At 39.3% G+C, this 17,111-nt stretch overlaps 1 protein-coding gene across 2 annotated transcripts in view; it reads left to right on the top strand.

Moving 5' to 3' along the window:
- Tent2 (terminal nucleotidyltransferase 2) overlaps positions 1-17,111 on the top strand; it is a 54,869-nt gene that overhangs the window by 13,852 nt on the left and 23,906 nt on the right. The window contains exons 5-8 of one of the 2 annotated variants that reach the window (XM_036206886.1): positions 7,987-8,101; positions 8,191-8,282; positions 9,748-9,814; positions 13,980-14,049. In XM_036206886.1, the coding sequence (XP_036062779.1) occupies positions 7,987-8,101; positions 8,191-8,282; positions 9,748-9,814; positions 13,980-14,049 (344 nt within the window). Of the gene's footprint in view, positions 1-7,986; positions 8,102-8,190; positions 8,283-9,735; positions 9,815-13,979; positions 14,050-17,111 lie in introns of both variants that reach the window. The other variant, XM_036206885.1, reaches the window with a different exon arrangement.

Here is a 17,111-nt window from a genome sequence, read left to right as displayed (position 1 = left end):
GTTCAACACTCCCAAGAAAGTTTGTACCTCAGTGGTGTTCATTTTCCTTCCCACTTCCTGTAAGTAGAATCCTTTGATCTATGGCCATTTGTGCCTCGTTTCTGACATAATGTTTTTAGGGTTTATCCATGTTTGTTTGTGTTTTTGAGACATGTAGTTTTGGTGGGCCTTGAACACACTCTCCTGCTGCCTCAGCTCACTGAGTGTTGGAACTGCATTTCTTTTCAGTAGAATATTTTGTTGTATAGGTGTATACCATATCAGTCTGATGGACTTTTAGGTTTCTAACTCTGGCTGTTATGAATAATGGTGCTGTAAATGTCTTGTGTACAAAATTTTGCATGGATATGTTTTCACTCTCTTGATGCATACATAGGAGTGAAATTGTTGGGTAATGTGGTAAACTATGTTTAACCTTTTAGGAACTGCCAAATGTTGTGGAAAGTGGATTTTCTATTTATACAGATATTCCACTTTATCCACATCCCTGTCAACACTTGTGACATCTACTTGTGATTCTCTCTCTTTAATTCCTTGCAGTACTAGAGATAGAAGCCAGGGCTTTCAGCATGCTAGGCAAACACTGCACTGCCCTTGAGCTTTATCCTTATCTGTGGAGCCATTCTGCGTTTCCATTCTCTAATGTCATTTGCTTGTTGGACATTTGTATTCCTTAGAGAGATGCCCATTCAGATTCTTTGTCCAGATTGTAGTACGTTATTTGTCTTCTGGTTGCTGCATTGTAAGTTATTTTTGTGTATTCTGAGTATTAGCTCTTATAGGTAGATGATTACAAATGTTTTATCCTTTTCTGTGATTTATATTTTTCGATTTCTTGTTGATGCCCTCTACAGCACAAAATCTTTTCATTTTTATGTATTCCAATTTATTAGTTTTTCTTTGGTTGCTCGTGCTATTAGTGTTGAATCTCAAAGAACACCTCTCAATGCAGTGTCTTAAGTATTGATGCAGATGTGTTATAAGATTTGTCTATTTATTTATTTTGAGACAAGGCCTCATTATGTAGCTCTGGCTATCCTGAAACTTAATATGTAGACCAAGCTGTCCTTGAACTCACTTATACCTCCAGCATGCTAGAATGTATTCTAAGAATTTTTACTTTTAGTTCTTACATTTAGGACTTTGATCCATTTTTAATTAAGCTCCAGCTATATTCTCCTACTATTGGTTCATTTGTCCCAGAATCATTTATTAAAAAGATTTTATTCCTTCTGTGCCAATATTTTCCTTACCATGAAGTAGGAATAATTAGACAAAACCAGTGAGGAAGAGGAACATTACGAAAACAGCATGGGCTGTTTGGTGCTCGCTCTTCTTCATTCCTCTGTTCTTGCTTTCTAAGTTTGACTCCTGTGGTGTAAGGCCAGTGATGTGACTTCTCTGATGGGATGTATAAGTAGTTACTGTATATGGGTTTTTAATGTATGCATGCTAATAGGACATTTAAAATGGGTTGATTACTCATAGATATTTAAATAGATTTTTGTATGTACTTATGTTTGTAGTTAACTGCTAGAGCTAACCAAAGAACTTACTTTTACATATAGCTTAGGCATATGTTGAATCTGTAAATTTAATAATGTGTAATTAATATTAGTCAGTAATAAACATCTGGTAAGATGTGATTCCATATCTTTGTTTGCTTAGTCATATAGAAAAATTTCTTCTAAATGTACTATCTTTGGAATTAAGGCATTTCCCCCAGAAAAGTAAAGATAGATATTGTAGTTGAACTAATTTTTTCGAATGATACTTTATTTCCGCCTTATTGTAAGAGAAAGAAGGAAAGTGCTTCTGTTTGTTCCTTTAAGTGAATACTTTATTTCTGGAGACAGGAGCTGACTGTGTAGCTCAGGCTGACTTTGAACTCATGATCTTCTTGGTTCCACTTTCTGAAAGCCCAGATTACAGGTGTGCTACTGAGCCTGGCTTAAGTGCTTTCTCTCTCTCTTTTTTTTTTAATGTGGAGCTGAGGATCAAACCCAGGGCCTTGCGCTTGCTAGGCAGGCGCTCTACCACTGAGCTAAATCCCCAACCCCAAGTGCTCTCTTTTTGAGAAAACTGATGTTCATTGATATCTTTGCTCTTTAGACATTCTAAACATGTTATGTCATTTATTCTTTCAACAACCTAGTGGCATATAGCTATGATCCTAAATTTTACTGACATTCAGAAAGTTAAATGATTTGCTCAAAGTCTGTCTTTAGGAAGTGGTAAAACCAAGATTTGACACCTGTCTCTAAAAATACAAAGAGGAGGAATTTATTGTGCTCACATCTAGAATAGAGACCACATTATAAGACCTGGCTGTACCATCACGTGATCTGTGATGGTAATAACTAACAATTTTACTGAGTGTCTATTTCTGCCAGAAATGTGTTAAACAATTACATGTTACCCCCTATAGAATGTATAGTGAATACAGTATCTGATGTGATTTAGACCCTTTAAATAGGCAGTGATTTAGACCCTTGAATGCATAGTCCAATGGCATTAGAAGTTTTTGAATAGATGAAATAACATAATGACTTGTATTTTGGGGAAGAGGATAGGTTTTTGCAGAACCGAGTTGTTTGGTTTGGAAGGAGATGGCCTTGAAGGTGGACAATCATCTTAAAGGTTGTTAGTGTATCTGGATAAGTGGTACTGCCACATTAAGTTGTGACAAATGGTAGTGGAAATGATATGTGAGATAGTATAAAAGGAAGAAGATAGATAGGGTTTTGCTTTGTGGCTCAGGTTGGCCTCATAGTCACAGTCCTCCAGCCTCATTTTCCCAAATGCTGGGATTACATTTTGGCCCACATGTGACTACAGTGGGTTTCATTTAAGTGTTGTTACACTTTCCTTATTTTGTGATGTAACTGATACTGAGTGCCTACTGTGATATCTGGGATTATGTTGTTCTACTTCAGTTGACAAACTGTTGCGAGTCTTTTTTGTCCTGCCAACCAGCTCCCAAATCACAACACGGAGACCTATTATTAATTATGAAAGCTTGGCAGATAGCTTAGTCTTGTTCCTAACTAGCTCTTGTAATATAAATTAACTCATATTTTTATTAATCTACATTCTACCACATGGCTTTTACCTCTATTCCATTTTTGTGTATCTGACTCATTCTGTGGCTGTCTGGCCTCTCTGCCCTTCTTCCCAACATTCTCTCTGCCCCAAAAATCCTGCCTGGCTATTGGCCATTTAGTTTTTTATTAAACCAATCACAGTGATATACCTTTACACAGTGTAAAGGCATATTTCACAACAACAAATGTTTTCTCTAAAAGACCAGATAACAAATATTCTAGGTGTCCAAGCTATTTGAGTTATTGGCTCCACTTAATAAAATGTGAAAATAATTTAATTTGTTCATATATAACAGACTAGAGGCTGTATTTGGCCTTTTGGCCCTAGTTTGCCAATCCTTCTTCTAACTGAGTAAAATAAAATCTCACCCTTATGTGACATTTTAAAGTTTACATTAACCATTTTTACTGAATTTATTACAAACTTGGGTGCCTATATCTTCTTGTTATGGCAAATAGCAAACTGTGTACATAAAATGTAAACAATCGTGTTATTAAACCTCTCAGCTTTAATTTAACCATTCCAAGATTATGTGACCATACTGAACCAATCACATGACCAATCTTAATGTTTTTAGTTTGGGTCAGCTTCCAGTTGTTAAGCATTCCTCATGAATATGTGCATATGTCTGATGGTGTTTGTTTTTGTTTTGGCAATGCAACTGTATCTCTGTTAATGTAGCTTCTTTTTTCTCCTCCTCCTCCTGACTATTCTTGGTCTTTTACTTTTCCAAATAAAACCCATTTTCTTAATTTTTAGAAAGAAGGATTCTGTTTTTGTTTGCTTGTTTTCATTATCTTGACTCTACATACCTGTTTCAGGAGAATTGGTTTGTTTACTAATAATTTTCTGATCTGTTAACGTGGTATATCTATTTTTTTGTTTTGAGATAGAGTCTTGCTCTGTAGTCCATACTTGTAGTAGGACAGGCCCAAAGGGTTGAGGAAAATTGGCTTAGACCAGTTGTCAAGGCATACACATAATGTACTTCCTTATGAGCCAACCTAGAGTCTGCCTAAGGCCTAGCAATAGATGTTAGAGTTCCTGATTGCTCTCAGAGGTCCTGATAGTGTGGAGAGTCTGTCTGAGGGTCTAGCAACAGTTGCTGTCAGAGTTCCTGATCGTGCCTGGCCAATGAGGGGTGGCCATGCAGACTGGGTGCTGGGAGGAGGGTATATAAGGCCTTCCCTGTTATTGAATAAACTAGCTCATTATTTTCTTTCAACTGACTCCAGATGTCTGTGCTGTTGATACCCTACTTCTCACCCCTCCCCCAAGGGAGCCGTTAGGATCCAACAACACATACTGACCTTAAACTCATCCCAGCCTGCCTCCACCTCCCAAGTGCTGGGATTACAGGCGTGGACATACCAGGCTTACCTCTTCACATACTTAGATGTCTCTTAAATCAGTATTTTTGTGAATTTCAGCCTGTATGTCCTGCAGAGCTTTTGGAAAATAGACTTGTCAATAATTTCATGCAGTTTCCCGCTGTCGTAAGTTTTTTCAGAATAAATTTCTCTTGTTAGTATGTGTGATTTAAATTATTCTTTATCTTCTCAGCAAGTTAAAGTGAGAAAAGGCCTTGTAACATCTGTTAACATGTCCTCATGTCTCCATGGAAATGTGCTTCATCTGAGCACTATTTCTCTAGTCAGTCTAATTTCAAAAACTTTGTGGAAGTTATTTCACATCTCTGTCAGGTAGTATTCCTAAGCCTTTTTTGTTTAGTTTTAGTTTGGTTTTTGTTTTATTCCTTTTTGAAATTTATTCTTTTTGAGATTTTAGTATTTTATTTTATTTTTTCTGTTATTTGTGTTTGAGTGAGATGGCTACTTTTCCTGTGCTCCTTTTAGATAGGGACGGCTCAGCAGGCAGCCCTCCTGGCCTGAGGCCTCCTCTTCTGCTGTACTTCTTTTCTACTTTTGTCTAGACCAGGAATTTTTACTTTTACATTATTGGTAGTTTTAGACCAGCTATTTCCAGGGGCAGTTACCTGTGTCTTGTAAGTTGATTAGTAGTATCCCTGGTCTTTCCATGGCAGTTACATACTCTACCCCATTATGGTAACCAAAATAGTTTCCGAACATTATCAAGTATTTCTCAGTTGTCAGAGTCACTCTAGACCTTTCCTTTGCCTTGTTTAGATTTCCGGGCCCAACAGTTTTTGTTGGTGTTTCTCTTTGTTTTAAAAAGGATTTTCATTTATGTTTGAGGTCCCTGAACTTTTAGTGGCCTTCTTGTATTTGCTTATAAATTATAGCTTGTGAAGTATCCCTAGGATTGTATCCTATTGTCCATCAAGAGGGAACCACCAGTTTGGAGGGGAAGAAGCCAAAGGTAGTAGCTAGAGACCATTTGTTTTCTGGGTCTCTGAAGTAGGGCTGTCCTAATGCTCGTTCTCTTTGTGCGTACTGCTTTCTTTGGCACTGTACCATTCTGGAATTAGTGTTTCGTCCTCACTGCTCAGATCTGGGGTTCATGAATACTACTGAGTCAATTGCATTGTATTTGTTGCCAGTGTTTGGTTTTTATTTGGTGTAAGACGAAGTGCTAAACAGTCTTATTAATACAAAACCCGGAGCCCGATATTGGGGTTAAAACCAAGAGATCAGAAAAGCAGAAAGAAGCCAGCCACATTCTCACCACTCGGAGATCCTCAGCCAGAGAGAGCTACTTCCTGTCTACCCACGCCTATATGCCTTTCTATTCGGCCATCTCATTTCCTCTCTTTGCCCAGCTGCATCACTTCCTCCTCCTGCCCAGCTCTGTCACTTCCTGTCTGCCTATACAAACCTCCAGACCTTTATGGTTAGTGTTGGGATTAAAGGTATGTACCACCATGCCTGGCTCTGTTCCCAGCGTGGCCTTGAACTCACAGAGATCCAGACAGATCTCTGCCTCCCGAGTGATAGGATTAAAGGTGTATGCTACCATTGCCTGAACTCTATGTTTATTATAGTGGTTGGCTTTTTCCTCTGATCCTCAGATAAACCTTATTAGGGCGCACAGTATATTGGGGACACAATACATCACTGCAATTTGGTTTGATCTGTTTATTTTCCTAGTTGCTGTTTCTTTTTCTGTGAAGTAGGCATATACAGATGTTTTAAAAAAATTGCATCTGTTTCATGGTCAAGTTGTCAACAACTCTTGAGCCTTCTTAAATATTCTGAATATCATTTAAAAAAATAACATCTTAAATGATGAATGAAACTTTTGTCTGGTTACACATAGACTGTGGGGAGGCTTAAGGAGAGGCTGAAAATACAAAAGAGATTGAAGAACTGATGAAGGTGTTTGTGCTCCTGAGGTGCACAGCAGGCTTGGATAAAAAAAAAAAAAAAATTGGTAGAGGGCCATAGCAAGAGGACACTTTATCTTAACAGAAGGAAAGAGGTGAGATTTCCTTCAGGACTGTTAATTTATATGCTTTAGCACAATGAGGAATTGTATCTGGTATTTTTAATTTTCTTAGTTTTTTTCCCCCTCTTCTTTTTCTTTTTTGAGACAGGATCTCATGTAGCCTAGGTTGTCCTGGAACTCCCTATGAAGCCAAGGATGGCCTTGAACTCCTGATCCTCCTACCTCCGTCCTCTAGATTGCTGGGATTTGCAGATGTGCACCACTACGCTTGGCTTTTCTTAGAAAAATTTTAATATGAGATTATCTGCAAGAGAAAGTAAGTTTAGGGCTTTTGAAGAAGGTAGTAAAACATTTTGGAATGAAATAGTGAAAAATGGGAACAGTATTTAAGCAGAGGCAGGGGAGTAAAGGCTGAGTGATACTAAGGACACTAAGCTAGGCTAACCCTTACACCAAACAGTTGAAGGACTTGACTTCCCAAAAAGCTTTTCAATGTTGTCTTTTAGGTTTAATTTTAGAGAGAAAGTGGAGTTTTCGTTGTCTTCTGGTGAGGATTTTGTAGCACAGACATTAGATCCTGAGGTATAAAGTTTCTAAGGTGTGATGAAGGAGAATGGTTTGGGAGATGCATACTGGATTAGTGGCTGCCTAGGGAAGGGCATTAGGACCCTTTGGGTGCTGGTGAGATGGAAGAAAAGGGAGATCTCAAGGGACTCCTGACCAGGTCTAGAGCAGATACATTAGAGGTGGGGGTGATAAGACAGTGAGTTGAAGAGGAAACTGAAGCTGAAGTAGTGTATTGGAATTTAAAATGTCAGCACTTGAACACATAGCTATGAAAGTAACACCAATGAGAAATAATACAGTGAAAGAATATATTGTGATAAGTGTAGCTCACTACAGATAATCTCAGCATCCTGTGGTAGCAGCAAGAGTTGGGGTGGAGGGAAATGTTAACCATATAGGTACCTAAACAAGGGAGATCTGCAGATGGCAGCCTCATCTGAAGAAGTCAGGGTTCAGAGAAAGTTATACAAAATGGAGTGGAGGGTGGTTTGTGTGAATATAAAAGAAGACGGGACTTTCTAAAGCTGCTGTATGTGGCGTTCATCAGTAAGACCACTAGAGAAGAGACCTGAAGTAAATATTTTAGACTATGTCACGTACAGAAGGTTTCTGCTGCATATTCTTATTACTTGTGATTGTGACTCTTAAAAGTATAAAAATTATTTATGGTCCACATAAAAGCAGACAAAAACAAAAGGGTTCAGTTTGCTGAGCTGCAGTTACACTCATGAATTATCTGACTACTTTTCTGTCACTAAAATATTTTTTTTAATTTGTGTATAGTTTTCAAGCCATTCTTTTTTCTTGAATAACAATAGCTCTGAATCAAAAAGTGTTAAGATAATATGGACTTATTTTTAAATGCTGTCAGTATTCATTTACACTGCTTAGTAAAGTAGTTATAAATTTCTGAACAAATATTTTGTTTTCTTTTGTGGTGTATTCAAGTTGAGTCAGCAGATACTAGAGTTGTTTGAAACTTGTCAGCAGCAAGCAAGTGACTTGAAGAAGAAAGAGCTCTGTAGAGCACAGCTGCAGAGAGAGATCCAGCTGCTGTTCCCACGTACGTGTGCCTGCTTTGCATGCCTTGCCTGTCTATACGTTCCTATTTCAAGCTGCAGGCTTTCTTACTGTTTTCTTCTGCTTCTCTAGAAAGCAGACTGTTTTTGGTTGGATCATCTTTAAATGGATTTGGTGCCCGGAGCAGTGATGGCGATTTATGCTTAGTCGTTAAAGAAGAACCAGTAAGTGAAGAGACATTATTCCAAATCCACTTCTCATGTTACGCCAGTCAAGGACTAGAACTTGAGTTATTTTAGTAGTTATTTGAATTTTCTGTTTACTCCAGAAGGACCTCTTCCCCTGCCCCACACTCGTAAGGCGCCAGCGTGGTGTGCTTAAGAGCAGCCCTAGTTCTGAGCTGTTGAAGTGAACTAGCTTCGAAGTGTGTGGCTTTGAAAGTGTTGCCTCTTATTATGAAATGTCCCTGGGTGGGTTGAGTGTACAGGATGCAGTAAAGCAAAGCATATGGCAGTATTATCTTCTTCTCCCTCCCCCCGCAGCTGAGGACCGAACCTAGGGCCTTGCGCTTGCTAGGCAAACGCTCTACCAGTGAACTAAATCCCCAACTCCTAAAATTGTATTCATCTATGTATTTTTTTTTTTTTTAGGTATGAGTGCTCTGTCTGCATGCATGCCAGAGAGAGCTTCCGATCCCATTACAAATGGTTGTGAGCCACCAGGTGGTTGCTGGGAATTGAACTCAGGACCTTTGGAAGAGCAGTCAGTGCTCTTAACCTCTGAGCCATCTCTCCAGCCCCCTATCTTCTTGATAATGTTTTCTTCCCATTTAAATTCTCAGTGATCCCTTTTTAACCCTGCCCCCACTTTGAGTTTGTTTGGTTTGTTTTTGAAAATAAGACTTCAATGAAATTTAAAGTAAGACTAATGTGATTTATTATATTTAACAGTTTTTTCTAAGATACTTTATTTCTGATTTTATTTTTATTTAACAACCAAATTGTGTTATTTAGAATTATATTTATTTGGATTTCCTGTTAACTGATCTTTTGAATATTTCTTAGTATTATCATAATAGATATTCAGTAAACCTACTCAGTGTAACCTCTTGTAGTTGTTGAGGTCTCTTTTAAACTACGATACTTTGTGATTAAATTGAGTATAATTTTAATATTTTATGCTATGATTTATAGCCTTAAAAATGCAAACAAGCATTTAAGAGGCAGGTGGATTTCTGTGAATTCAAGGCCAGCCTGGCCTACAAAAAGAGTTCCAAGACAGAGAAACCCTGTCTCAACTCTCCACCTCCCCCTGAAAACCAAACCACACCAAAACAAAATCTTTTTAATTATAATGTGTAATTTTATTCTCCTGGTTGTTGTAAAAGAGAAACAGGTTTATTCCAGGAAAGAATCTGCTATTTTTCTGTGCTTTGAGATAGATTTTTTTTTTTTTTTAAACACCATTTGTACAAAAGAGGAAAATGACAGGGTTGTTTTCAGTTTAAAAAATGTTGATTCTGAAATGTAGATCTGAAAGATAATATTGAGAGTTGACTTTCTGTAGTTATTTTGAAAAATAACTTGAAAGAGAAATATGTTTTGTGTTTTGCTGTTGTGTTACTTGATCAAACCCTAAGCTAAGAAAACATAATGAAAAAACACTTTAACTTTTCAGTGTTTTTTTCAGGTAAATCAGAAGACTGAAGCACGCCATATACTCACCTTAGTCCATAAACACTTCTGTACTCGGCTTTGTAAGTCTCGCATGCCTTCTGACGTAACTATTACTTAAGATGCTGGTCACTGAATTTTTCTGATGGGAGACTAGATATAATGTGGATTTTTTTCTTCTAATTAAATTCTTTTAAACTTTTTCTTTTTAAAATAGGATCTTGTGGTATATAAATACATATAGCCCAGGCTGGCCTTGAACTTGAGATCCTCCTGCCTCAGCCTTCTGAGTTCTGGGGTGACAGGTGTGTATATCATGCCTCTCTTCTCAAGTTTTTGCTACTTTTAACTTTTGCTTAAAAAGCATTATTTAACACATCATTATTGAACTTACTTGAAAATATTCTGTGGAATGCATCTTGAGATTTGAAGGTATATAAGCTTCCCTTCTTTCTCTCAAAAGGTTATAGACCTTGAGAAATGAACAGCTAGCTGTAAGGCAAGCATCTGAATAGCCAGGAACATGATAGACATGGTCTACTAGGTGAAAGTGTTACAGCTCTGAGGGGAAAGGTATCCTGGCAGTTGGGAGCCAAGGATACCACAAAGTCCATTGCACAACAAACCTCACACAGAGATTTATTGGGAAAGACACAGGAGGGTAGCTGCCTCTGCTTGGGAGAGAAATGGCAGAGATCTGAATGGGAGGCAGGCTTTGTATAGGGTTTCTTGGGGGCAGAGCTTTCCAGGGTGGCCTGGGGTTGGCAGGATTTTTATGGCCTGATCTTGGGCTGGATTTTTATGGCCTGATCTTGGGCTTTTTACTCTGTAGGGTGAAGCTTGGCTGCTTGGGTCTCAAGGGACTGGGTAATGACTCTTTAGGGTATCAGTTGAAGAGTGAGATGGGGAGGGAGTATTCTGCGATCAAGATTTGAAATTGTAAGAGGTGGGCATGGCTGAAAGATAAGTGTGATGTCCTTTACTAATGCTAGAGAGAACTTGGGAAAGGGCTAGTGTTTGAAGTTAGAAGGTGGGACCGTGGTGAGGCAAGAAGATAGTAATTGGAGACCTGAGTGCTAACTTCTTTGATTCATGTGTAAGAAGTAAGTTCCGCTGTGGCCAGAGTGTGTAGACAGGTGCCCATCCTTTGATAGCATGGTCTAAAACTTGTCAAAGTAAGTGTGCAGTGGGCACAGAGGAAGACCCCAGTTGGTGACCCAGGACGCTGAGGACATATCCCTCCTTTTCTGTAACATAGAGAGAGAAGGGGCGGGTTAAGTCCAGAAGATGTAGGCCTTGGGCCTAGAGGAGGGCCTGTTGAAGCTTATAAAAGGGTTTAGTAATGGGCACAAGAAGGGACTTGTGTGGGGGGCCTACAGCTGCCTCATGTAAAGGGCAGGAGAGAAGAGAGAAAGAAGGATCCAAGAGCGTAAAAAGTCAGCCATCCCTAGGAAGGATAGAATTTTGTCCTTTGTGGTAGAGACCAAAAGCGATTGGATTAGCTGTTTCCTGTCTAGGGTAATGGCTTTGTGAGTTGGAGTAATAGCTAATTCCCGATAAATAACTTGAGGAGTGGACAGCTGGCCCTTAGAGGGTGGGACCCTATATCCCTGGCTGGACAGATAGGTTAATAAGGTAGAGGTATGTGCCTGGCTAATTTGCAGGGACGGACTACGAAGCATAGATCCAGAGGTCCTCGGGTTTTGAAAGGCAAGGGAGCCTGGGCAGTTACTATGACTAGCCAAAAGGCCTTAGCTAGCATCAAGTATTTTGTTTTCAGACTTTTCATCTCTCCCATGGTACACTTTGAAACCCATTGCTAAGACTTCTGCCTGGGCAGTCAGGGGCTCCCTCTCTAGATGCTAAAGTTCGGCCCTCATGTCAAGGAAACTGGAGAGGAAGTAGAACTTTAAGGGCAGGCTTACGGAGCCAGACCGGGGGGCAGGTGGTCTGGACTCCCTCTGCCTGCGCTCTTCAGGAAGATTGTTAGTGAGAGTCGTATGAACATCATGGAAGGTGAGGTTGTAGATGGGTAGTATACTGGGATTTCTAATGAAGGTGGGGGAGCTAGCAATGCAAGACCCTTTGTTCTCTTTTCTGTTTGAGAGAGTTAATCTAATGAGAAGAAACAGGTACCCTGAACAAGTGACCCACCTAGGCAACTCCTACAAAGGGAGAACTGTGGCCATTTTAGTCCAGGTAGGAGGAGGTGAAGGGGTCCCAAAGTGGAGCAGGAGGGAGGAGCAGGAAGACTAGAGGCTGCTGGTGGACTAAAAATAGGTAGGTGCCAGGGAGAATTGACTCAGATGACCTGCCACTAAGGAGGGAGAAAGGGAGATTGAAGAGGTTGGAGAGGGAGAGAAGTGACTGGGTTGAGACCGGAAGGGGTTAGCGCCATCGAAAATAATGGAGGAATCATCTAGTTTGGGCTTCGTAGCTAGGAGTTGTTTTTTCCTGGGTTGCCTTATACCATGTGGTCACTTTTGATCAAGATGGGAGTGAAGTCATGTGGCAAAATCTATCCTTTCCAACCCTAGCAAAGATGGCTGTCAGCCATGTGGTTGCCTCCATCCCTATGTGGGGACAGCAGCTAAGATGAGGACAAGCCGCAGGTTTACTTCAAAATTACCTGTCTGTAGATCTTTAACTACCAAGTTTCAAGTTAACCTTTTTGTTACAGATTTTATAGGCTTTTAATCATACCCAGTATGCTTGCAAATCTTGAGGTACAGAAAGTTAACACAATACTCTTACAAATCTTGAGATAAGAGTTCTATCTTAAAATTTTAGAAAGTTAAACCTTAACGAAGAGTGTGAGATGAGTAGCAGTAGTCCCCCTTGGGAATTGTCTGTCCCTTTATTTTGTTTTGCTCTCCTTTCTGTTACATAGTCAGGTGATTATCCTGATGTGGGATAAAGATTTTAGAGGAAACCTTTAAACAAGCATGCTTGGGTCTAGGGGAAAGGGGTGAGTTCATAGGTACAGTGTCTACTGTATAAACATGAGGACCTGAGTCAGATCTCTAGCACCCATGTGAAAATTCTGGGTGTGGTTAGCTTATGTGTATAACCCCAGCACTAAGGGTCAGGGGTGGGGCAGAGACAGGGATCCTGGCTCTGACCATCCAGTCTGTCCAATTATTGAGCATCAGATTCATTGAGATTTTACCTAAAAAAATAAGTTGGAGAAAGAAAAAGATACTGGATTTTGACCTCTGGACTCCACACACATGAACTCACAAATGCATGTGTACTTGCATATATACATGGAGGAGAACATCAAACTTGACCCTCCCTACCAAAAATGGTAACAACAAAATTTTTAGCTTTTAAAAAAGAAAATCTGGTATTTTCCTTTTCTATAGTTAAAACTTTAGAATATTGCTTCAGTGATAAATGTTTGTAGATTAAAAAAACAAAAAAACAAAACAACAATTTCTCTTTTGTTTTTAATTGTGTGTCTATTTGTGGGTATGTGCACAGTGCAGGTGCTGTCGAGACCAGGAGAGGGTGTTGGATCCTCTGAAGCTGGAGTTGCAGGCTGTTAGGAGTTGCAGCCCTATGTGGGTATTGGGCTCTGAACTCCAGTCCTCAGGAAGAGCACTATGTGCTCTTAACCCCTGAGCTATATTTTCAGCTTTAATTCTATAAGTTCCTAATTTTCTGCAATTTACATGTATTTCTTTCATTTTTATACCTTTGATGAAATTAAAAATGTGTGTTTATGTATTGTATCCTCTTTGAGATGGTGCATAATTGAATGTATTCTTGCCTTATCAAGTTGCACATGACAACAGATTTCAGTGGCTACTGTTTCGACTGTTTTTTCACTCAGCTGTTCCAATGAATGTCTTTATAGATTCTACTGTATACTATATACAAAAATTGTATTTCAAAACAAAAACCTTTAAAGCCTTTGAAATAGTATAGACTTGACCCTTAGAAGGACTTGATGTCTGTCTGTCTTTCCTTCTTTTCCTTCCTTTCTCGCATCCCCACCCCACCTCCGGCCCCGTGTGCGCGCGCGTGTGCATGTGTCTCCTCTCTCCTCTCCCCTGCCTCCCCCCCCCCCCCCCCCCCCAGATAGGGTCTCACTGTGTAGCCCTGGCTTCCTGGAACTCTTTGTGTCCTTTTTCAAGGATAGCATGTTCTTAAGTTGGTTTTAATAATATACTACTTTTAAACTGCATTAGAATATTGTGAGTGGGGAAACATTGGTAGATACTCACATGATCTTTTCTCCTTCAGCTGGCTACATTGAGAGACCTCAGCTGATTCGTGCAAAAGTGCCAATTGTGAAGTTCAGGGATAAAGTCAGGTAAATAATTACCAATCTCTCTTTTTACAGGTGCTTTAGATTAACCTTGGATAGTCATCTAATGTGGATAGCCAAGAAATCAGGTTATAGCTCAGCAGTTTATCTTCAAGGTTTTAGAAATAATTTTCTTTTTCCTATTTTTATTTTTATTTTTTTGAGACAGTCTCCTGAATCAGGCTGGCTGTGAATTTGTCATATAGTTGAGGACAGCTTTGAATTTTGGATTCTTTTGCTTCCACTTCTTGAGTGCTGGGATTGTTCTTGGGTGCCACTATACTCACCGTCTTTTAAATTATTTTTTTTTAAATAATCTGAGCAGTCTTCATGCTTAACTGAATTGTTCTACTCTGCTTCAGTTTTGAGAATTTGGGGCTATCCAGTATAAAAGTATTCGGGTTTTAAAATGATTTTCTTGTAGCCCACCATGATGGCATGCACATACTTGCAAGTTGATTTCTCTGAGTTTGAGCCCAGCTTGGTCTATCTATATCAGTGGTTCTTAGTCTTCCTAATGCTGCAGCCCTTTAATACAGTTCCTCATGTTGTGGTGACACTCAACCATAACATTATTTTTGTTGCTACTTCATAACTGTAATTTCGCTACTGTTATGAATCACATTGTAATTATCTGATATGCAGATGGTCTTAGGTGACCACAAAGGGGGCTTGACTTACAGGTTGAGAATCTCTGGTCTTTACAATGAGATCCAGGCCTTGTTTAAAATAGTGAGGACCTTGTTTAAAATTTAAGAGATAGTATGTCTTTAGAACAAGGAATTCTTTCCCCAAAACATATCTTCTTTGATAAAATTCAATGTGTATTTATATTCAAAGGGTTTGTTCTGACTTTATTATTAAACAAATTGTACTTCACTTAGAGAAAGATATAAAGAGTACAGGGAATAATACAGACAAAAGTGATAAAACACTTATTCAATTAAAAAAGTTTAGTTTTTTTCTTTATATTCTCCTAGCCTGGGTTCTGATTTCTTTTCTTTCTTTTTTTTGGTTTTTCGAGACAGAGTTTCTCTGTGTAATTTTGATGCCTGTCCTGGATTTCTCTCTGTAGACCAGGCTGGCCTTGAACTCACTGCCTCCAGTGCTGGGATTAAAGGTGTGCGCCACCACAGCCTGGCATGGGTTCTGATTTCTTAAGAACATTGTGTTAGGAGCTTTTATATGATATTTGAATACAAGAATGCAAATGGTACAGTAGTCAAGTGTTGTAGTCATGGCACTAGGAGTTGGAGGCTGCAGGATGATGAGATCAAGTACAGTGTGGGCTACCAGTGAGTGTCTGTCTCTAAACAAACGAGCGGAGAAGCAGAAGTAAGAAAAGTTAAGTGTAGACTGAGATTTGATTGGTTGAAAAGATTTATAAATGTTTTCTAAATATAGGATTGTGATAAAGCAGGTTTCTTTTTCTAGCTCTTTATAGTGGTAACACTGAAGTTATACACATGTGCTTATACAGAACTGAGCTTTCTTATTTATAAATTTTACATTTAAGAATTGTTTTCTTTCTAAAATTTTCTGTCTTTCTGTATTGTTCAAGGTGTGGCAAAATTTGGGGCTAGTTTAATACCTGTGTTCCCAAGTAAGGTTGGATAAGGTGACATTCTGTCTTCTTGTTTTAGCTTTTTCTCATATGCAGACAAATGCCCATTGTCATAGTCTAGCTAGCACTTTTTCACTGTTTAGAATGATCTTAAACTTAATTTTCTAGTAGTTCATAAGTGTGAGAAACCTGTGATATGTCCTGTGGAGGAAACATGATAAATGGGTATTCAATTCATATTTTAAAATTTTGTTGTTTTTGTTGTTTGTTTTTCAAGACTAGGTTTCTCTGTGTAGCTTTGGAGCCTTTCCTGGAACTCGCTTTGTAGACCAGGCTGGCCTCAAACTCAAAGAGATTCACCTGCCTCTGCCTCCTGAGTGCTTAAAGGCTAACTTGAGAGAGACAACTAGGAAGCTGTTTTTAGCTACGTTTTAGAATCTTTTTTGTCAGGTTTTAGGTGGAAACTCTTGCCAACACGTTGGGTGCCATTTGTTGTTAGAGTTTTCCTGCCTGGCCCACAGTCAGGACAAATCTCTCTCACCCGCCAGTCCCACAGCCACTCAGACCCAACCAAGTAAGCACACAGAGACTTATATTACTTATAAACTGTATGGCCATGGCAGGCTTCTTGTCTAGTTCTTCTATCTTAAATTAACCCATTTCTATTAATCTGTACTTTTCCACTTGGTTCGTGGCTTACCTGTACCTTACATCTTGTCATGGCGGTGGCTCGCAGCGTCTCTCCCTTCTCCAGTCTTCCACTTCCCCAATTCTCTTCTCTCTTGTCCCACCTATACTTCCTGCCTGGCCACTGGCCAATCAGAACTTTACTTACACAGAGCGATATCCACAACAGCATACGTTTCCCAAAGCTGGCTGCTTATTGGTAGCACTTGCACCACTATCCATTTACTATGAATAGAAATGAAGGGATGCTCATAAAATTCCATTTTGGCTCCTCAAAAAGGAAAAACATAAGAAAAAGTTCAGATTTTGTAATAACATAAAGAAAGGAATTGATTAATTGATGGACTTTTTTGAAATTTTTAACTTTTTTGAGATAAGATCTCTCACATGGCTTAGATTGACCTCAGATTCCCAATTCTGCCTTGGCTTCCCAAGTGCTGGGTTAGAGGTATGCATTATCATCGTAAGCCTGGCATTTATTTTTGATAATGTATGTGTAGTTGTATTTGCTCTGCCCATGACTTTGGGCTGTAGGGCCCGAAGGAGGCAGTGCTTCTTGATGTTGTATGTGACCTCTTAAAAGGGAAGGGAGAGAGGTCATGTGGGTCCTTTTCTAAAATCCTGGCTTGATCAGACACCAGACAGCTTGGGAATTGAACTTGGTTTTTCTGTAATATCAGTCTTAACTACTGAGCCACCTCTCTCTCTCTCTCTCTCTCTCTCTCTCTCTCTCTCTCTTTTTTTGGAGCTGAGGACAGAACCCAGGGCCTTGTCCTTGCTAGGCAAGCGCTCTACCACTGAACTAAATCCCCAACCA

The sequence above is a fragment of the Onychomys torridus genome, chromosome 15, assembly GCF_903995425.1.
Source record: "Onychomys torridus chromosome 15, mOncTor1.1, whole genome shotgun sequence".
NCBI lineage: Eukaryota > Metazoa > Chordata > Mammalia > Rodentia > Cricetidae > Onychomys > Onychomys torridus.
The sequence above is the reverse complement of the archived record's forward strand: the minus strand, read 5'-3'. Positions and strand labels throughout refer to the sequence as shown.